At 33.8% G+C, this 23554-nt stretch overlaps 2 protein-coding genes and 1 pseudogene across 4 annotated transcripts; 2 read left to right on the plus strand and 1 right to left on the minus strand.

Annotated features, from left to right (window-relative positions):
- The first annotated feature begins 896 nt into the window (after positions 1 to 896).
- LOC122721480 lies at positions 897 to 1766 on the plus strand. Its single transcript, XM_043949314.1, has 3 exons — positions 897 to 923; positions 1037 to 1228; positions 1407 to 1766. Exons 1-3 carry the CDS (start codon positions 897 to 899, stop codon positions 1764 to 1766), a joined length of 579 nt encoding a protein of 192 aa, XP_043805249.1.
- A 1904-nt stretch (positions 1767 to 3670) lies between these two features.
- On the plus strand, positions 3671 to 10458 carry LOC110630363 (annotated as a pseudogene).
- Positions 10459 to 17255: 6797 nt separating this feature from the next.
- LOC110630440 (probable plastidic glucose transporter 1) lies at positions 17256 to 23215 on the minus strand. Of its 3 annotated transcripts, none has more exons than XM_021777946.2 (12): positions 22918 to 23215; positions 22684 to 22804; positions 22396 to 22596; positions 22184 to 22283; positions 21726 to 21838; positions 20587 to 20680; positions 20334 to 20490; positions 19953 to 20099; positions 19779 to 19852; positions 19489 to 19577; positions 18152 to 18266; positions 17256 to 17844 (listed from the first exon to the last, which is right to left on the minus strand). In XM_021777946.2, the coding sequence occupies exons 1-12, from the start codon at positions 23198 to 23200 to the stop codon at positions 17647 to 17649; spliced, it is 1692 nt and encodes a 563-aa protein (XP_021633638.1). In that variant the 5' UTR covers positions 23201 to 23215; the 3' UTR covers positions 17256 to 17646. The 3 variants fall into 3 exon arrangements, with proteins under 3 accessions (XP_021633638.1, XP_043805842.1, XP_021633639.1); XM_043949907.1 differs by having other exon boundaries at positions 22684 to 22823; positions 22918 to 23053; XM_021777947.2 differs by lacking the exon at positions 18152 to 18266.
- Between the last annotated feature and the right edge of the window lie 339 nt (positions 23216 to 23554).

The raw sequence follows: 23554 nt of genomic DNA on the forward strand, positions 1-23554 counted from the left end.
TCTTGATGATTTTGTTGTTGTGTATTTAGATGATATTATCATTTATAGCAAGAATCTTGATGAATACTTAATGCATCTTGGGTTAGTATTGGAAAGACTGCGGATGTATAAACTGTATGTGAAGATGGGAAAATGTGAGTTTGCTAGAAAGCTATAGGAGGGGTGCTGGTCTAGAAAGGAAACCCCGCTGCATTTGAAAGCAGGAAGCTGAATGAAGCTAAACAGAAGTATTCTGCCCATGAGAAGGAGATGGTTGTTGTTGTTCATTTTCTCCATATGTGGAGAATATACTTGTTGAGTTTGAGATTTATTGTTAAGACTGATAATGTTGCTAATACTTTCTTCAGAACCTAGAAAAAGTTATCTCCCAAGCAGGCTCGATAGCAAGAGTTCTTGGCTGAGTATGATTTTATGTGGGAGCACAAGTCAGACATGCATAATCAAGTTGCTAATGCTCTTAATAGGAAGTGGTTGTTGCATTATACAATACCACTCATGTCTAGGTTGATATGATGGACAAAATTTGTACTCATAGCATAGAAGATACTGGTTACAAGAAGTTGGTTCAGCAGATTAAAGATGGAATTATGAGAAGATATTATTTAAAGGATGATTTCTTGATGGCTTCTGGTGGTAGGTTGTTTGTTCCTATTGTTGGTGGCCTAAGGAAGGAGATTCTTGGAAGACACATGACCCTCACTAGACTGGGCATTTAGGTGTGAGCAGGATGATGGCTCTATTGGAAATGAACTATTTTTTTGTTAAAGATGGAGGAGGATGTCGTGGCTTATGTTCTTACTTGTCTAGTATGCCAACAAGACAATAGTGAGCACCAAAAGCAGGCAGGTTTGCTACAACCGTTGTCCATTATAGAGAAACCTTAGGATTCATTGTCTATGGACTTCATGGGTGGGTTTCCTAAGGTAAGTGACATGTCTTCTATTATGGTCATGGTAGATGATTCTCCAAGTATATTGTGTTTATTCTTGCTCTTTCTGCTTGTCCATCTGATGTTGCTACTAACTTATTTTATAAGAATGTTGTGAAGTATTTTAGCTTGCCAAGAGACATTATAAGTGATAGGGATACACGTTTCACTGGTCAATTCTGGACTGCTTTATTTAACATGATGGGGACAAAGTTAAAGTTCTCTATTGCCGATTATTTCCAAATTGATGGGCAAACCGAGAGGATCAATTGCTTGCTTGAGGAGTATCTTAGGCATTATGTGAGTATAAGCCAAAGAAATTGGTTGGAGCTATTGGATAATACATAATTTTAATGCAATTTGCACAAGTCTTCTTCCACTGAATTGAGTTCCTTTAATCTTGTTTTGGGACAACAGCCCAATACTCCCATGGAGGTGGCTAAATAAGGTCTAGGGGCAAGTGTCCTACTGCATATAGATTTGTCAAAAGCAAGCTAGTGACAGCTTGAGGAAAGCTTTAAGAAGAATGAAAAAGTATGTAGATACGAAGATGAGGGATGCTGAGTTCAATGTTGGTGATAACGTATTGTTGAAGTTGACTCCACAAATCTGGAATAAGATAAACAGTAAAACAGTGCATAAGGGATTGATTCACAAATATAATGGCCCTTTTGAAGTTGTGGTTGAAGTGGGCAATATTACCTATAAACTGAAGTTGCTCGAGAGGTTGAAAGTTCATCCAACTTTTTATGTGAGTTTCCTCAAAAAGTTTCATGAAGATGTGGCAGAATCTTCAAGAAGTCAAGCTAAAAGCGCTCCACCAGTTGTGAGGAAATAATTCAATGATCAGATTGAAAAGATTTTAGATCATAGAACCTTGGGGCAAAGTAAGAAAAATAGAATGATGAAGTTCCTTATTCAGTGGAAAGACAAGCTAATTGCTGAAGCTACTTAGAAAAGGTATACTACCTTGTGGCAGTTTGAAGAGCAAATAGAGAAATATTTGCAAGCCTTACCAATAAGGACGTTGGCTCCTTTTGGTGGGGGGTAGTTTGTCATATCCTTAATTGGGTAAGCACAAGTTAGAGTGGAGTTCGGCCTTGATTCCACTGCAACTTGGTTGTATGCATGGGCACACTTGATTGGCAAGGCCGTGTGTTGGGCAGTCTGGAGTGCTGCTGGATGTAAGTTGGTTGGAAACCTTAGGCTATTGCTAGTTGGCTTGTAAGGGCTGGACTTAAGTGTCAGTCTAATCTATCATGTGGGTGGAAGTTACCACAGGTAGCTAAAAGTTGCTGGAGGCAGAGGATTTGCTTACAAATGTAGGAAAGTTATGCTAGCATGGAGCAGTTTTCTTCCATGACAAATAGTGGGCGATTCCACTCCTAGATGATTGGATGATGTCAGCCATAACTTTTTATAACAATTGCTTGTTTCCTTTAAATATAAATACACATATAAATATGAGATAATCTACAAGAGAAATCCCTTGTATTGTATTTCTTTTAGTAAATAAAAGGTTGGAAAGATTTTCTGTAATTTACTGTTATATTGCACTTATATAGTTAAGAATTTGTGATTGTCGAATTTTATTTTGAATTTAAGTGTGTGACCGAACTAAAGGAGAATTCTTGACTGCCTATTAGGTTTTTAAGTAATTATTTACTGCTGGATATGTTTAACTTTGATCTTGTGACGACTAGTATGATAGGCATGGCCACGATAAATGTACATTGTTTTTTAATATTGACATCTCATGTTGTTTTCCTGATTTATCTATCCATGCTGCTCTAATTTTTCCAAATATTAATATTTCAATAATTATATGTTATATAAATATGAAAGTGTATCCGAAATAAAAACTACCATATTGTTTTTATTTTCAATAATTAAATATCTATTACTTCGACATTCCATTTATTTATTGTATATCAAACGATTATTTATCTATATATCCTTGTTTAACATAAAATTTTTTTATTAAAATTTAACTCATTTACAAGATCAAATTTATTATTCTATTTCAAAAAAAAATCAAATTTATTATTAAACTGTAAAATGAGAGTTAAATATATTAATTTTTAATTTTTAATTTAAATTTAATTATGAATTATTATTAATAAATGACAAATTTAGATTGAAAAATAAAACTTAATTTTTTAACCACTGTTAAATAGTTAAGCTATAAATTTAACTTTTTTTATCAATTAAATTAAATTTCTTTACATTAATATTCTTATTTAAACAAATTTTTTTTAATTTACAAAATTGTTATTTTTAAATAAAATAAAATAATATATAATTTTATAAAAATTTACTTGAATTCTTTTTCTTGTATGATTCCAATAATATAAAAAGAAGAGGTAATTAGATACTTCAATGGAAATAAATTCACTTAAATATTATAAGTGCTAAATAAATTTTTAGCAAGTTAAATAAATCATAATATAATATAATATAATCATAATAAATATTTTTTAATTTGAAATATTAAAAATTTATTACTTTAATTAACCTAAAAATTAGAAAAATAAATAAAAATAATGAATAATTTTTAAAATTATAAAAATATAATTTCATTATAAAAAATAATATTTTATTTTTTATAATAATATTATATTAAATCGAAACTTAAGCGGAAATACATCCATTTAATTGGACTAAAAGAAATAAATTGAATTTATTTGGTCTTGACAAAGGCTTAATTGTTAATTGTACTTAAATCCACATGTCAACTATCCATGACTTGTCTTCACCTCTCCATTTCGCTGTGTTACCGAAGTCGAAGGGTGGATGGTGGGTGGCCGCAAGGATGGAGGTGAGGCTGGTCGCTTATTCTCTGACCCTCCTACAGCGCCAAGAGAGATTAGGCAACCTCCATGATTGGATTAGAATCAGAATCAAGGTCGTCAAATGGTTTGAAATCATAATTTTCTATTCGAGATGTTTTACTTGTCTACGAGACTTGCCTTTTTGTAATTAAACTTTTGACCAACCTGCAGGTATCGTTTTTGGCCCTTGTTCATCATGAAAGTAACTGATCGGCAACCAATACTGACCATTCTAATTCTAATTACGTGCTCTCTAAGCATTAAACTAAAGGAAAGCCGCCTCTATTTAGTATGTGTATGAGCAGCTCAAAAAATGCAATATGAATATCAGAGTTCGTCTTCCAAGTAAGTTTTATCTTTAACCATCACCTGGGTTTTGCTCATTTATGTTCTTTCTTTCAAATAATTTTGTTTGCTTATACTTTTTTTTTATTGTAATTTTGGTGGGTGGCATCCTGTTTTCTTGGAATGTAAAAAGAAGAAGAAGAAGTTTTAGCTTTCATTTGATTTATTGTTTTACTTAATGTTAGAATAAGAAGTGATGGTTCTTGATTCAATGGAGCATTCAAATTAAGATTTGTCTTCTATCCTTGTTCTTTCTTAATGACTGCTTCACTGTAGTTCAAGAAAAAGATAGTTGGAATCTCTGGTTACTGGTAGCTAGGATTTGCTGTTACCACCTTATTAGTTTTTTTAATCCATGATTTGTATAGGTTGTAATTGCTCATTGGTTATACTCCTATGGCCTTCACTACAAGTGTCTGGTTTCAACCACTATACAATTGTGCTCCACAGGTGCAAGACAAGTACAATACATTCTACGAGGAATTAATAAACACTCAGAAAGATTAATATCTTCTGATGGGCATTATATCTGTGGAGAATGGTGTAAACAGTGTTTCCAGCATCAATGAGGTTAGCACATCAAAGAGCCATGAGGAAGAAGGGAAAGACTCCATTGTAAATGGGAACCTGCAAGAGACGGAGAAGAGCAAAGGAGACGAGGGAACTAACTCAGTTCCATTTCACCGACTCTTTTCATTTGCAGATTCTGCAGATATTATGTTGATGATCATTGGAACAATTGGTGCCATTGGGAATGGGTTAAGTATGCCCCTGATGACGATATTTCTCGGTGATATGATTGATGCTTTTGGTGAAAACCATAATAACAAAGATGTGGTGCATGTAGTCTCCAAGGTAAAACATGTTCAGCATAAGCTGTAAGTATAAAATTGATACAATTCTTTTTCATGTAAACAAAGAGCTTGTGAGTTTGAGATTAATATGCATCACTCTAATCAAGAAAGTGGATAATTGGATTAATTGGTTCTAAATTTTAGCAACTACTCACAGCTAAAAAGATGAAAATAAACCTATCATGGTTACTGATGAAATTTAGGAGTTGAACTTGTTCTTTCTATTTCCTTCTTAATTGTTTATCATTTTAAAGGGAAGTTGTTCCTAATCTGTTACCTGGAAAAACTTCAGGTGTCTCTAAGATTTGTCTACTTGGCAGTCGGATCTGCTGCAGCCTCATTTCTCCGTAAGTATATACTGAATAATGTAACCACATGTACGAAGTTATCTAATATATGAAGCATGAGATTAAGAAGCCTATTGTTGTTTGTCAGAGGTGGCATGCTGGATGATGACAGGAGAGAGACAGGCTGCACGAATAAGAGGATTATATTTGAAAACTATACTGAGACAAGATATTGCTTTCTTTGATAAGGAAACAAATACTGGGGAGGTCATTGGTAGAATGTCTGGTGACACTGTTTGTATACAAGATGCAATGGGGGAGAAGGTATTATACCAATGGTTTAACAGACACCTAAATAAGGAAAAAAAATTGATATATCTTGACTATGCATTCCTCTGATTCAGTAAGTTCTACTTTCATGCAGGTAGGGAAATTTCTTCAGTATGTATCAACATTCATTGGGGGATTTGTAATAGCATTTTTCAAGGGGTGGCTTCTTACACTTGTCATGTTATCCTCTATTCCCCTGCTTGTGGTCGCTGGTGCTGCCATGTCTATCATGATAGCTAAGATGACATCTCGTGGGCAAAATGCTTATGCAAAAGCAGCAACTGTAGCTGAAGAGACTATTGGCTCAATTAGAACTGTATGTTTACCACAGCCAGAATTAGACATTTAACCATAGAAAATAATTTTTAATCAAAGTGTGCTCATTGTTTAATTTTAATCCAGGTTGCATCATTTACTGGTGAAAAGCGAGCTATAAGTAATTACAAGAAGTTTCTTGTTACTGCTTACAAGTCAGGTATTCGAGAGGGCTTCATTTCTGGATTAGGTGTTGGCCTATTTATGTTAATCATATTCTGTAGTTATGCTTTGGCAATATGGTTTGGAGGAAAGATGATACTGGAAAAAGGATACACTGGTGGTGAGGTGCTTAATGTGATGACTGCTGTGATGACTGGTTCCACGTGAGTTCCTTTGTGAGCATACACACACAACCACAACACAAATACCCAAGATAGATTTACAGAAGATGAATGTGTCTATGCATTAATTTCTTTGATGATTCATTTTTTTACTGACATTTTGCATTTACATATGCATGCTTCAGGTCCCTAGGGCAGGCATCTCCCTCTATGAGTGCATTTGCTGCTGGACAAGCTGCAGCTTATAAGATGTTTGAGACTATCAAGAGGAAGTCTGAGATTGATGCTTATGACATAAAAGGAAAGACATTGGATGATATCCATGGAGATATAGAGCTGAGGGATGTCTATTTCAGTTATCCATCTAGACCAGACGAGTAAATATTTACTGGATTCTCTCTTTCTATCGCAAGTGGCACAACTTTAGCTTTGGTTGGACCAAGTGGAAGTGGGAAGTCAACAGTGATCAGCTAATTGAGAGATTTTATGATCCACAAGCTGGTGAAGTTCTCATAGATGGCATTAACCTCAAAGAATTTCAGCTAAAGTGGATTAGGAAGCAAATTGGACTCGTAAGCCAAGAACCTGTGTTGTTTACATCCAGCATCAAGGACAATATTGCATATGGAAAAGATGGAGCAACCATCAAAGAGATAAGACTTGCAGCTGAACTTGCCAATGCTGCTAAATTCATAGACAAACTACCACAGGTTCTTACCAGTTGCCTATTGATCAATTTCTGTTTTTAGCCTTTGTTGTTTATAATTGATCATTTTTCTTGGACCATGGGAATTTGCATCAGGGACTGGACACCATGGTTGGTGAGCATGGAACTCAGCTATCTGGTGGACAGAAGCAGAGAATTGCAATAGCAAGAGCAATCTTAAAAGATCCTCGAGTTTTACTTCTGGATGAAGCTACCAGTGCACTTGATGCAGAATCTGAAAGGACAGTTCAGGAGGCATTAGACAGGGTTATGGTCAACCGAACAACTGTTATTGTTGCCCATCGTCTGAGTACTGTTAGAAATGCAGATATAATTGCCATAATCCACTCCGGAAAAATGGTTGAGAAAGGTATTTTCCCGATTTACGGGCATTGCATACTTATCCAGAATTAGACAATACCTCAATATACTTATAATCTGTAGAGAAGTTTTTGATGCTAAACCAGTTCTCCTGTTATCACTGTCAAATATTGTTGGGAGTTTCAAAATCTAAAACATTTTGAATATGTGCCGAGTCCTTCTATGAGTTCTTTATTTCTATCTATAACTGCTCCTATAGAAGGTACTTTTTTATATTGGAAAACTTGTTTAACAAGTACGTATGCTTTCTTGCTACCCTGCACTTTATCTTGATTAAGTATGGAATTTTTGTGACGTCTCATTGCCATCATAATTAGTTCTGAAATCTTCCACTTTATTTCATACAATTTCTTGGTTAAATCTAGCATTTATTGTTTGTGCTGGCTAAAATAAATCACATGAGGTGTGTGATTTTGATTTTTAATGTGAAAGAAACAAGGAGATGGCAAAGACTTCATAATTTGTTTTGTTGATTCATTAGGTTCACATTCAGAACTACTTGAGGATCCTGATGGAGCATACTCTCAGCTTATACGGTTACAAGTAAATAAAGATTCAGAACATGCTGCAGACGAGCATAAAAGATCAGAAATTTCCTCAGAATCCCGTAGACACTCAAATCAAAGAAATTCCTTGCAAAGGTCCATTAGTAAAGGGTCATCTGATGTTGGAAAAAGCAATTGCCATTCTTCATCAGCCTCATCTAGTATGCTTATAGGACTTAATGCCTCTAAAAATTCCCAAGAAGAACTAGAAGTTTCTCCACAACAGAAGCAAACTCCAGAGGTCCCAATCCGCCGCTTGGCATATCTCAACAAGCCTGAGATTCCAGTCCTAATAGCTGGATCTATAGCTGCAAGTATCAATGGTGCAATATTTCCCATGTTTGGTGTACTATTTTCTAGAGTGATTAAAGCATTTTATGAACCACCTGAAGAGTTGAAGAAGGATTCCAACTTCTGGGCATTAATGTTTATCTTAATAGGCTTTATATCATTTTTAGCTTCTCCAACACAGTTATACTTCTTTGCTGTGGCTGGGTCCAAGTTAATCCAACGGATCAGATTGATGTGTTTTGAGAAGGTGGTTCATATGGAGATCGGATGGTTTGATGAACCTGAGAACTCAAGTGGTGCAATTGGTGCTAGGCTTTCAGCAGATGCAGCAACAGTGAGTGCTCTTGTTGGAGATACACTAGCCCAGATGGTTCAAAATATTGCATCAGCAGTAGCAGGTCTTGTCATTGCCTTCACTGCAAGTTGGCAAATGGCCTTAATTATTCTTGCATTAATTCCTCTCTTAGGAATCAACGGATATGTTGGAGTGAAGTTCTTGAAAGGTTTCACTGCAGATGCAAAGGTATGCCTTTTATCTCGTGATCTTGTATTCCATTTACTCATGAATTTCAAAAAAAAAAAAGGGAAATCAATTTAAAAATTGTTGCAGATGATGTATGAAGAAGCAAGCCAAGTTGCAAATGATGCAGTAGGGAATATACGTACGGTTGCCTCTTTCTGTGCTGAAGAGAAGGTGATGCAACTGTACAAAAGGAAGTGTGAAGGCCCAGTGAAGACAGGAATAAGGCAAGGACTTATCAGTGGAATAGGATTTGGAGTATCAGTCTTCTTGCTTTATTCTGTTTATGCAACTAGTTTCTATGCTGGAGCTCAACTTGTCAAGCATGAGAAAACAAAGTTCTCAGATGTTTTCCAAGTGGGTATATTACTTCTAAAGTTTCTCAAAAAAGTTGTTTAAAGCTCTCAAACGCTATTCATGATCTAATTATGCTGATTTCACCTGCTTTGCAGGTTTTCTTTGCTCTATCCACGGCAGCTTTGGTAATTTCTCAATCGAGTTCCTTTGCTTCTGATTCTTCCAAGGCCAAGAATGCTGCTACTTCCATATTTTCAATTTTAGACCGAAATTCAAAGATAGATCCAAGCAATGAGTCAGGAATGACATTAGAGAATGTGAAAGGAGAAGTTGAACTTCGTCATGTAAGCTTTAGGTACCCATCTAGGCCGGATATTCAAATCTTCCAAGACCTCAATTTGGCTATACATTCTGGCAAGGTATTGCAAAAAGTTCACATTGCCTAAATTAATTAACTATCAAATTGTAAATTGCATTAACAGGGATCTTTTCTTTCAGACTCTGGCTCTTGTTGGAGAAAGTGGAAGTGGGAAGTCCACTGTCATCTCATTGTTACAAAGATTTTATGATCCTGATTCAGGTCATATAACTCTGGATGGAGTTGAAATTCAAAAGCTCCAACTCAAGTGGTTGAGGCAGCAAATGGGGCTTGTCAGCCAAGAACCAGTCCTGTTTAACGATACAATCCGTGCCAACATTGCATATGGAAAGGATGGAAACGCAACCGAAGCTGAAATTCTTGCTGCATCAGAGTTGGCGAATGCGCACAAGTTCATTAGTAGCTTACAGCAGGTTAGAACATGATGTATCAGCACTGATTGGTCTAATATAGTCAAGCAGGCAAATAGAATATAAATTTGAAAATGGTCTGCATACATAATGTTATGGTGCAATAATATCGCAAAAAGTTTTCGAAAAATACATTTGAGTTAGGATTTGAGTGTTTTAAAAGATTATATCTTACTCTTTTTCAATTATAGTGGAATTTTTATCTAGTCTGATCTGTGTATATAAATGATTGAACCATGTAAATCTCCCTTTTTTTTTAGTGTATTATAGATCTGTATGCATATTATCACGTATAAGAATTGAAAGATGATTGGATTGCTTTCCTTTAGATTGATGTTGCTTACTTCTGAGGGTTTATGACAATGTAAAACTGCAGGGGTATGACACCGTGGTTGGCGAGCGAGGAATACAACTGTCTGGGGGGCAGAAACAAAGGGTAGCCATTGCTCGTGCCATAGTGAAAAGTCCAAAGATATTGCTATTAGATGAAGCCACAAGTGCCCTGGATGCTGAATCTGAGAAATTGGTTCAAGATGCCTTAGATCGAGCAATGGTGAACAGAACTACAGTTATTGTAGCTCATAGATTATCAACAATAAAAAATGCAGATGTTATTGCAGTTGTTAAAAATGGAGTTATTGTAGAGAAAGGCAAGCATGATTCTTTGATCAATATCACAGATGGTTTCTATGCTTCCTTAGTGGCGCTTCACACGAGTTGCCTCAACTGAATGAGTTCCTAGCCCTTTTTCTTTTTCCCTTGTATTCACAATTTTGGTTTTTAGTGTTTTTTTTTTTTTTTGAGAAAAAGAAAAAAAAGAGAATTTTGGTTGACATCCTTTTGTTTTTGTATATGTATAAATTAAATTTAAATTATATTGTATACAATTTAATCATTAATTCATAATATTTTTAATAATAGATAACAAGCTCAATGCTTAAAAGAAACACTTTTAAAAATTTATTTGACATTACAGTTAAAACGGTTAATAAAATTACCTTTTAAATATATTAGTTAAAAAATATTATTAATTGATTTAAAATTATTTTTAACATAATTTAATTATAAAAACACTAAAATAAACACTTTTTTCGGTATTGATTTTCTCAACATCTAATTTTTTTTTTTCAGAAAAAGTACTTCGCTAGCTTCAATTCTAATGCCAACTAGACTCAATCTTTTTGGTGCGTGTATATATATATATATATATAATTTTATTTAATTTATAAGCATTAGAGATAAATTATATTATTTTACTATGATAAATAATGCGAAAATATTAAAATTATTGATTTTGTCATATATTAAATAAATTTTTGTAGCACTAAGCCCCTCGAAGAAAAATTTCTAGCGTAACTATACTCCAATTATATATATATATATATATAATATTGACGAGAGAGACTGGGAGTTAAGGTTATAGAGTTGTAAGGATTAAAATTATAATTTTTTAATTATGAAATTTATCGAAAGTAGTCAAAGTCAGTTATTTATAATTCGCTTGTAATTATTTATTTTAAAGGGTGGAATGTCATCTTAGATATATTAATTTATCTTTTTACCATAAGCCATTTTGTTCTTAAAACTTTTTAGGAGTGACTAATTGACTATCAGTGAGAATTGTGTCTAGCTGGCCATGTGGGTTTGAAGTGTTGCCGAGCTGTACCTCTACTCCTTGTAAATCATTTTCCTTGTCTACATGCGAATGTGAGAATTATTGTAACATTTGTATTGATGTGAATGTACAATTATGATTTTGCCCATTGAATAAAATAAATAGTCTATTCATAAATTCATGTTTAGTTCTTATTTCTTATAATTGTTGTGAAGTTTACAGATGTATGTTTGCTTTAGAGCTCCGAGGTTGGCTAATGTAATCTTGGCTATCAAGATTGTCTGGAATCACAGACTATGGGATGACTCCTAAGGCTGACTTGGTTTGAAGGTGTTCAAACCAAGTGCCATACGGGCTTAGATGAGTGCTTAAAATTTAGGTCCGTGATAGTTGGTATCAGAGCAAAGTTACGATCTATGAACAACTAAAAGAATTCAATGAGATATGTTAGAAAATCTAATAACCTGAAGAAAAGGGTTGAGAAGCTTTGTGCTTTGGTAATGAACGTCCCATCAGAGATAGGCTGACATGAGAGTTTGGGTCAGCTATCTTATGATGCGGTAATGAACGTCCCGTAGGAGATAACCCATGAGAGTTTGGGTCAACTATCTTATGCTATACCAACCAAGGGTTATGCATGCTCCACTAGGTGCACTGTTTGGATAGAGGTGATGACCCAGTTTTGTAAGCTCCATTTGAGTGGTCTTTTGGAGAAAGGGTAATGATTGGGTGTTGCACAATTCTTTCAGTGACCTTTGGATAGGGAATAATGACCTCGTGGTACAAAGAAAGGGTGAGGATGAACCAATAGTGTTTGAGGTCATCCAAGAAACCCAAAATGAAATTGAGTTAGAGGCCTCCTAAGATGAAATTGAGGTATAGACCTCCCGAGATGAAATTAAGGTATAGGCCTCCCGAGAATGAACTGAGGTAGAGACCTCTTGTATATTCTTGCAAAAATGGTGCAGTGACATTAGATGTAACACTAAGGAGACTGTGTATTACTCTGAAAGTGAACTAAAGGATCATATGTCAATGGCAAGAATTGTGAGCTAATTCCTACGAGAAGGTCAATGAAGTAGGGCAGGCTGAAATCAATGGTGAGAGCTGCTAGCCAATTTTAATATGGATGCCTATGAAGTAGGAAATGTTGGAACCTAGGAAGCAAATCTTATGTTGGTGCTTGAAATGTGGTGGTAGTGACAACAAATTCAAAAGACATGGTGGAGCTTAAAACCTTTCTAGAAAAGGTTGAAACTTGGAGAACATAATGTGGAGCAAGTGATTACACTAAAAAGTTCGAGAGAAGTGTAACTTTCAATATCATATAGACCGTCATTCCAAACAATTGGGCCAAAGCATTAAATGATGGAGTAGACAAAAATAATAAACGTTATCATAATAGTAGTGATGTGTTAACTGCAAGTTTTGTTGAAAATAGTGAGAAACAACATGGTAAGTCGAGTGACATAATAGTGATGCAGTCAAAGCACAAGGTGTGATCCACGTGAAGGGCCATATCAGGTGATTTACGTGAAGGGACATATCACGTGTTAGGGATGTGCGGTTTCGATTTCGAGACAGTTCCTTGTAGAAACCGGAACCAGGAACCGTCTCGGAATCGAAAGTTAATTTCTTGAATCTTTTGGAACTAAAATCAAATTTCATAATAATTCGATGTATTGTTTATTTTGATTTGATTTAGTATTGATTTTTTTTTCGATTCTAATTTCGGTATAATTTTAGTTCCTATAATAAAATTTAAATTTAAATGAAATAATTAAATATTTTTAACATAATATTAATATTATTTAAATCAAACTAACAAGTCTCACATTCCAATTTCAAAATAATATCTCTCAGTTTCCAATTTCAAAATAATATCAAATATTCATAATATTATATATAATATTTTCATTTAAAATATATCAAGATACTAAATAACCAAACATAATATAGTCTTCTTATTGTAATTTTCAAATTTTAAGATGAAGAAAATAATAAAAAAATTTCAAATAAAACTTTCAAAAACTTTATTGTAATGTTTTCATAAGAAATAAACCCCAACTAAATGAATTTTTATTATTTCTCTAATATATTATACATGTATTTAGTTTTCTTGATTTTTATGTAGCAAATCATGTAATTTTAAATAAAACCATGTAGTATTTAAAATTATGCAGTTTAGCTTAATAATATTTTTTTAAATAGTCACAATTAATTTAATTTATTTTATTCTTAATTTTATTAAATTATATTTTATTAATATATAATGTAAAGACTACCATTAAATCCGTCTAAACGAGATTTATTATATCTATGTGATGTATATATATATATATATATAGTTGATTTTAATAATTTATATTTTATTAATATAAATTTTATTAATATGGTATAGTGTATAATATGATATATTTAAATAAAATAAAATAAAATAAAAGTATTAAATTGATTGAATTATACTCTTATAAAACTTTAATAATTGATTAGTGATATATATATATAGCTATTAATTATTCTATAATTATTTTAATAATTTAATAATTTTATTAATATTGAGATAGTGTGTATATATATAATTTATTTAGATATGATGAATTTTAATTAATTAATTAAATTATATTATTATAAATATTTAATAATTGATTAATAATTAAAAGGTATAATAATTTTATATTATTATATATATAGATAGATAATAATAACAATTATATATATATATATATATATATAAAATTATTTTAATAATTTATATTTTAATATTATAATTCTATTAATATATATATTATATTTATGTAATCTATTTAAAATAAAACTAATTATAATCAACTAACTAAAATTGACTAAATAAAGGGGCAAAAAGTATTTAATAATTAAATAGTATTGAAAGTGTGTAATTTTATTGAAATTATATGGTATATAAAATATATTATTGAAACTATATATTAGAATTATAATATCACAGTAAATTATTTAAAAATATATATATAAATCGGTTCTTCGGTACGGTTCTAGTAAGAACCAAAATCAGAACCAGAACCAATTAACTAAATAAATTTGATTTAGTACGGTTTGATTTCTACATCATTGATTTTTTTTATGTTTCGGTTCAGTTTGGTATGATTTTTCAATTCGATATAGTTTTTCAGTTCGATTCGGGACCCTTAAGAACTGTGCATAGCTCTATCAGGTGTTGCTGAATGTTAAAAATGGATGAGATAAATTTTGATGATGACACCACAACATATTTCTAAGACGACAACTAGGGATGAAGCTCCTAAGTAATACATCTCAATTTGAGACGGAGTATGAGATGAGACTCTCTCAAGTCAATCTCGTATAGTGTGTGAAATTTCTTGGTACGTTATTTTCAAATCTAACTGTTTTGAATGTCGTTAATAATTAATCTTGAAATTATATAGTGTGTAGCTTTTTTAGAAGCGAAAGGAGGGAGTAATATGCTTTTTGCTAGAATCAAGTCCAGTTTCAACTATGTGATTGAGTAGAAAGGCCACCTTAGAAACCAACCAAATAGGCATGTCGAAGGGTGTACCTGAAATGGAGGCAGTGAAGTGCTACAACGCTAATGGCGTCCCAATAAAGAAGTCCCTTTCACTAATATGTTATTGGTTACTTTTAGCATAATCTTACTATTAACAAACTTTTTTTGTGTTTATCGCAGATTAATAGCCTTGGCTATCTTATGTGTTGTGTAAGTCTTATGCAGGTATATATGATAACCATATGATTTGGTGAGAAATAGAAGTAAAGAACAAGTGTAAGCTGAGGAGATGTTAGGAAACTATGCAGGTCTTCTTGACCAGTTTCCTTATACACCTACTCATGTAAACGAAGTCGGAGCATCAAACCATTCGTCAACGAAGATTTCATAGAATAATCATCCGTCGGAAGTAGCAGTCAACAAAGACAAGGAAAACACCAATAGGAGTACACCAACAAGGAAATGAGCTCGTGATAGCATATGGATGCAACCTCCAATAACATTGGTAGAAGAGTGAAACCTCACGGTGGTTGAAATCAACGAGACGAGACAAATACCAGCCAGAGTTAATTTTTTAAGGTTTGTGTTCAATCATGCAATTGTGGTGCAAACAAATGAAGAAGATCCTGATAAGTCTTTTACATGCAAAAAGAGAATCAGGTGTCTAAGTAAAAGATTGAAGACCTCTAAAAGTTTAGTCGATGAAGACATCGACCATTTAAGTACGAGAGTGTTAAAGTCCTAGAGTTTCAAGGACCAAAATTGTAAGTTTTCAACTATGGAATTTCCTCAAGTATTATTAGGAAAAAATAGTATAAATTAGTAGGAAAAAATAGTATAAATTAATAATAAGTAAATTACTAAATCAATTATAGTGATATATTTATTTTTCCTTTGCTTGAAATGTTTTCTTTTAGATCATTCACCGTCTCGGATGCCTTTTAATACATTGATTTCTCCTTCTTTCACAAATTATTTTATTCTTAAGGCTCTTTAAAGGAAGAATTGTGCCCATATAACTATTATGGGTTTAAAGTATTTCCTTTCCTTTTAGATTATTCCTGTTTAGATGCGATGTGAATTTTATAATTTTACCCCTTGAATAAAATAAGTAATTTTTATAATTTTGCTAGTTAAATAAAATAAATAAATTATTCATAAATTTTTATGTTTTGTTATTATCTCTTATGATTATTATAAGAGATAAATATATATTATCTTAAAATTCTAACGTTGGCTGATGTAATTTCGACTATCGAGACCGTCTAGAATCACAGAGTATCTTGTTGGAGTTCAAATGCCGCATGAGTTTAAACAAGTGATTAAAATCTAAGTCTGCAACAGGAGCTATGTCCAACCCTTTCTTTGGATGTACATAAATACTTGGGAAAAATATATTTTATTCCAGTTATAAGCCAAAAAATAATTTATTAAAAAAATATTACAATTATTTTTTTGATATATTTAATAAACTTTTATAGTATAGCACCAGAAAAAAAAAAAAAAATCTTGGGTTCACTGTGCTCTATAACAAATTTCTTTTTTTGAATATACAACATTGATCTATCAAAATATATTTACAATGAATGTAGTTAATTGTTTTTGAATCAGTATTATATATAATATTGGCACATTTCAATAAATGTTCAACTCTGGCTCTAATACTATCATTTATTAAATGAATTTTAAAATTTAGTAAATGAACTTTAAAAAAAAAAAAAGTTGGAGCCCAACTCTTTTAAAAAATAAGCTGAATTATCTTAATATTTAGCAATCCGAGTATCAAATATGTAACAGCCCGGAAACCGATGCCCCTCTGTAACGGCCCAAACTGCTCGGCGCTAGGATTCAGATCGGCTTAAGGCCGCCGGGACCCGTAGCAAGCCTAAACTGCACTCTGTGTACCTGATCAATCCCAGATATGGTCCAACTCGAACACTAGCTTTTAAAACCTTCCCTGTAACACTACTAGGCTTAACCGTAAGAGGAAGAAAACTTACCACTTGAACCGACCTAAGGGCTTTTATAGGTGGCTTGGTCAACCATCTTCGGCAGCCAAACTTGCACCCGCAACTCAGCCAACTTCGGCGGCCGAACCTCTGTTTTTCCCTCCTTGACCTTTTCTCGTCAACCACTTAAAACCATGTTAGAAAACCTTTAGAAAACCGTGTAGAAAACTTCAGTTGACCCTTGCAATACCCCTCAAAACGAATCCGACATCCGAGATTCCACCGGACGATAGGAATTCCGATGCCTGAACGAGCCGGGTATTACAAAATAGTTCAAGAGCAACAATATCAATAGTCACTGGGAACTCATTAGCAGTACCTAAAACCTTAAAAGAATTGAAAGCTAGTGAAACATTCAGCATATTTCCACAGTGAACAGAGTTGCATATTTATGTATAACTACCCAACTAAGCTCACTAAATAGGAAAGAAACTCCAGTAATTATATAGTACTACAGAATATTACAATATCTACATGAATATTATAATTGAATTCCTATAACAAGTTTCTTTTTGCTGAGATCACAAACCAAGGATCCAATAACATTAGCGGACAACAGATGCAACAAACGCAATTTGATAGGCGTGCTATAGGAATCAAAATGTTGGCAAATTTCTAACAAGATAACTACAGAAAGGGGAGATTTTTTTCATGTCAATATGTCAATTCAACATTTCAAATTTTACACGCACACAACTAAGAACCAAGGATTACCAGCTGAATTCTGAAATCATTGAAGAGTAAAAGAGTCTCCGTGGCTATGTTCAACCAACACCTCATCTGCTGCCATTGTTTTGGTTGTGCAGTTTAGCTATTACTTGTCTTTGGCTTGTAAGTTGGTGTTTAGTGACATTTCGATCTCTTCAAGAGAGCGCCCCTTAGTCTCGACTATGAAATAATTAGCAAACATAGCAGCTAACAAGGAAACAATGCCAAAGCCAGTATAAACTGGTGCAACCCCAAAAATCTCCACCACGTCGAGGAAAAAGAGACCCACCAAGAAATTGCATACCTGAATTAAAAAAACAAAGTATTATACAGTGTGAATCCAAGAGCAGCATCATGAATATATAGAATACATAAATAAAGTATATCCTAACATGCAAAATGGAAATGGCCACACAGTTCACGATCAAAATCTTTCTCATTTCCTATTTGAATTGTGGAAAAGCCACACAGATCCTAAGCACTGTACATTTTGGCACAGGAGCCCCAACAATAATTTAGAAAAACCGACTCCTCATTATTATTCCTCCTAGTCCCCAGCCCCCCTTAAAAGTAAACAAATAAATGGTATTGGTAATAGCTCTAATACCCACCCAATGAACAGAAAAACTGAATCCCATAATCTTTCCACGCATCTTGGTACTGCTAAGTTCTGGTATGATAATACCAGTTACAGGACCAGCTCCAACTGCAAAACTAAAAATGTACCTGCACATGTGATGTAAATTGGGTTGAATAAAAACCAACCAAACATTTACAACCCACTAGATACTACCAAATCAAATCCAAAATTTATTGGCATCATATCTCAGCCTTGCCCGAACGAGTAACAACTAATGAGTGAACTTCCTCACCGGAATGAACTACTTTACCTTGCTTTTGAATCTTTTACTGGAAAGTTTCAGGTAGTGAATGATTCTTCTCTAGAAGTGACTAAATAGGGGGGTTGATTTCAATTCACGAAAAAGAAAATTTCAAACTGAAGATTAGGTTCAGATATGGATTTGCGTTTTATCAAACTTACTAACCTGAAGCCAACCAATACTATAACAAAATTGCATCATTTCGTTTGTGCTGCAACTTCTCACATAAAATTACATCCCACGTTTTTTATCTCTCAATTTATTGTTTAAAAGAAATGTATAGTCAAGTTCTAGAAATGAATATAAACTTAGAAGTTTAGAAACTAGAACAAAATAACTTTTGTAAGTTCTAAATTACATATATAGAGTTAACCAGAGTATTCAATGGACCACCCCCAAAATAAAAAATCATATAGTTTGAGCTTAGCTACCTGACATTATTAGTCACTTTTGTTCAGTTTGGCTTACATATAGAGAAATTTCATTGGTTCAGTTAGGAATTTTCAAATGAAACCTTGAGAACTGAACCATGAGAGAGAATGCAAAACAGCAAAAACATCATTAATAAATTATAAGTGAAGAGAGATTGTGGATGTTATATGGCAATTTTCCTTTTGTATGGCATTATTTCTGTGTTTAGAGCTACAGAACAAATGAAAATTTGCGAATGAAGCTGCAGGTACAGGAAAAGCAATTGAAGGGTATCTAAATCATTGTATGAAGTTATGAGCCAATGATCATATAAATATAGAAACCTGAATCCTAATATAGCATCGACATGTCATTGAGGCTGATAACAATGCAAGCCAGTTATACAGCTGTTACGCAGCTCATCAATTTTTCATATAAAAAGCTACGGTACAAAATATTAGTCCTCCTGGAATATGTAGAGTTCTAAATTCTGCAGCTTAAGTAAAAATTACAGGCATCAGTTTCTTATATCTAACAACAAGCCTGGGAAAAGAAAACAGAAATTCAAGCTTGTGAAAATGCATGAGACCTGGAGTTGTCTATAGCTCTCTTTCATAAACAAATTGCAAGTACTGCATTTTTAAAAATTTGCTTACATGAGAACTCCTATTATTGATAAGTTGTGACTGAGTTCTTCATCTATTGGAAAACTGATTGCACAAGCTACAACAAACATTGACGCAGCCTGCACAAGGATAACATAATTGTAACTTAGAATCATCACTGTGTTCCTTCTGTATTTTTTTAAGTGAGTATGGAATGTATTAGGAGCAGAAGTACAGTGGCAAACAAATTATATAATCCATTTCACAAAATGATTAGGATACTACTCATTTTAAAAGAAATTTTAGCTTTCTTTCTCATATTGTTTTTCATGCAAACTTACCATTCCTAAGTAACTGCCAATTAAGAGCTTTTGTCGCCCTTCCTTATCCATCAAGTATGAAGCATAAAGTGCACCTGAAGTTGACCACCAATTGAAAAAATTAAGAAATATTTTCAACAAGAACTAAGTCTAAAGAACAAACATAAATACAGATAAAGATCTCAAATGTCAAACCAGCAAAGTTGGTGAGCCCAACAAATAAGCTTGCTAAAGCACCACTTGTTATGCCAACATCTTTAAAAGTCAATGATGAAAAATAGAGGACTCCATTTATGCCAGCAAATTGTTGCAGTACAAAAAGGGAACCACCAACAAATGCAACTGCAATGACACAATAAAATCAATGTCTTTAGGTGAAAATTGCCAAGAAAAAAAAAAGAATAACCTTGTTATTTGAATTAAGAAGAGAACATGCATGAGTTTCAAAAATATGTTTAAAAGTATTCCCGGAGGACAAATACCATACAAAACGAGACACCAGAAAGTAATTCTTATAATCTATATTTTCACATAAATTTACTTAAATGTGATATCCAATAACAACCTTGATACAACCTCTAGAGTGCGGCTCCACCAGGAGGTCCAACCACCTACTGCTTGCATCACTACCATCATTCTTGATGACATATTGGAATTCTTCAATTGCTCTTTCAACTTCAGAGGGTCCCCAAACATTACGGATAACTGCTTTAGCATCATCTAATCTGCCTACCTACCAAACCAAATCATTATACCTATAAAGAATGACATCAACTATCCAAAAACCAAATCTTGCAGAAATTTGCATAGAAAAACTAAAAAGTCATACTTTACACAGCCATCGGGGACTGTCCACAGCAAATTGCATGCCAAGTGCAATAATAAATGAAGGAACACTTGCAATATAGAGTATTGTCCTCCACCTGAATAAGGTAAGTGATGTTTAAAATCCCTGTGACACATGCAGATGCATATTGATGTAGATTAAAAAGGAAAGTGAACATGATCAGGCATTCAGGGCTCCTACATAGCAGGTAATATAACAGCATATCAAAATATATTTAATCTGCACAAGCTCTCATGAATCTAACAATTTCCTGCAATGATTTTCCTATTATAATGGTCAATCTAACTATTTCTTGTAATGGTTTTCCGAGCATTGTTTACATTGGCAATTACATAACAGGATACGGGTGTATGATAGATAACAGGTCAACCTCATCTGCTTGTTATTTTTCACAACCAAAATGATTGACATGGATCCATACAACCCAATAAAACCTTTTACGCAGCCACTATAGCCTTTAATCATATTAAAGGACCCCTTGATCCCATTTGTCTGGAGAAGCAGTTCTCCAGAGGCGGAAACAAATCGCAAATTCTCCATTTGTGCATTTCTCAGCCCCCATGACCCAAAATTCACATCCAAATTTCAGTTTGTCAGATTAGCACCATTCCTTCCAATTCCAAGAGTATGGAGAAAAAGATTAAAAAAAAAAAAACAAGGTAAATATCAGATCAAATGGATTTCTCACTACCAATCCTCCATGACACTCAACCAGACAGCGACCCCAAATATCACCTATCATTTATTACTCGCAGATTTTTTTTTTTTCAAAAAAGGTTATTTTAGGTGTTGAAAGTATTATATTTTCATACATTTAGTTAAAGTGTTAGTTAAATTACAAATTTGAGTCATTCTGTGTTTACTTTCTGCTTTTTTAATAAAGATCATGACAGGGACAACTGCAGCTACTGGAGTTAGCACAATCACTGCAATTTACAACCATTTCCTAGCCTTCAAATTTTTGTTTTTCACTTTCCTCAATTGTAATAAAGGTGATCCATGTCAAACTCAAAGCAAATCTATAGATGCTGCTAAGACATAACCACTAAAAAAAGACAATGAATCATTATTCTACTAAGCACCAGCAAATACCAAAAAGGAAAAAAGGAAAAGAATCTCACCAATGTGGATCAGTTTCAGAGGGAATTCCAAGGGACAGTGATGTAATGATACCAAGGCATGTGCCAATTTGACACAAGCTTCCTAGTAAACCCCTGTATTTTGTTGGGGCAACCTAAAACACATTCAATCAGAAATTAATAAAGAAAAAAATTGCTAGTTGCCATTTAAAAAACTCTCTGAGTCCTAAAAAGATCAGGTAAGCACTGAGAAAAACATCAGGTGTTTTGATAAGTATTTTTTCAAAAATATGTTTGGATAAAGCATTATTAGCATATATTTATAGCACTTGCCTTTCCAGTATTTAAATTGCTTATCTTCTAAACATGTCATTCTCGTAGTCAACTTCTACAATTCTTTTATAATAGCATAAAAAACCATCAAGGGGTATGAGGGGAGAAACGAAAACTAGATTTCTGGAAAAGAGGACATCTCAACAATAACAACAATAAACAGATACCTCTGAGACATAAATTGGAACAAGAACAGTGTTGATACCAATCCCAAGTCCAACAAGAAATCTTCCCCATAGTATTTCATCCAAAGTATGGGCTTGTGCACTGTAACAAATCACAGACAAGAACTAAAATGGGGAATTGATAATTCCTGGCATGCATAGCTTATTCCAAAATAATTTATGATCATTGATATGTCATCCCAGACGCCGATTACCTTATAAATGCACCAAGAATTAATGGAATTGTGTCAACCTGAAAGGTGCGGCGACATCCAAGTTTGTCCATAAGCAAACCGGAGCTTATGCTTCCAATAAATGCCCCAGCTATAAATATACTGACCACAAGTCCCTCAAGAATTGGGTCTCCTTCAAAACCCAGTTCTCGTGCAACAGAAACAATGGGGCCATTCATCACTCTACGTATCGCCATAAATCAACATTCAACAATCATCGCTCAGCTCAGGCATAAACAAAAATACACCATATATGAGAAAAAGACGCACCCTATGTGATAACCAAAGAGGAAATTCGACATGGAAGCTATCAAAGCATGAGGAAAAGCAGGCAGCCACCCCAAATCAGCAGTTCCACCCTCCTTCTGTTCTACCAGCGATTTTTCACCATCTGAAATGCAATTTGGTGCCTAAATTTCCCAATCAAAAGATTAAACGAAAAGAGGAAGAGAGCGCGCGAGAGAGAGAGAGATGAGGAAATGAATTCATCTACGTATTTTGGACCTGGTTGAGGAGTCTGCAGCTCCGGCAGTGGCTTCTTCGAAGAGGAAACTTTGAACCTTAAGCGCCGATACGGAAACACGAAACGAAGATATTCCGATTTCGGGTTTCGAAGAGATGTTAGTGTCGCCGGTACCGGAAGAACCGGCTGTGAAATCACGGTGGCTACCAGCATCGGATGAGAGGAGAGAATGCAGGAGTGGGGACCATGGAGGAGGGATCGTTCGCTGCGGGAGAATGCCAAGTGAAAACATGTAATCATCTTTACAATTTGCGCACGTGGCATGTGGGACCTGACGGAGAAGGCGGTTTCGTTATGTAATGCTCAAAAAAAAAGTGGCGGGAGCCACGTGGCGGTTCTGGGATTTCAATGGATAAGCGTCGGGAAACTAAAGGGAAATCGTCATAAAAAATAAATAAAAAAAATATTTATTTAGATTGGATTCAAAATGATTTTTTGTTTTGAGAGCCTGGATTCACATAATTTTATAAAATAAGAAATATATTATAATTTATAAATAAAAAAAATTAATAAAATCCATATTTCATTATGGATGGAATGTAGATAGGTGCGGATTTGGGGCACTTGCCTCGCAGCTTCCCACAATTTTCAATATATACCTATTATTTTTAATATTAC

This window comes from Manihot esculenta, chromosome 13 (assembly GCF_001659605.2).
Source record: "Manihot esculenta cultivar AM560-2 chromosome 13, M.esculenta_v8, whole genome shotgun sequence".
NCBI lineage: Eukaryota > Viridiplantae > Streptophyta > Magnoliopsida > Malpighiales > Euphorbiaceae > Manihot > Manihot esculenta.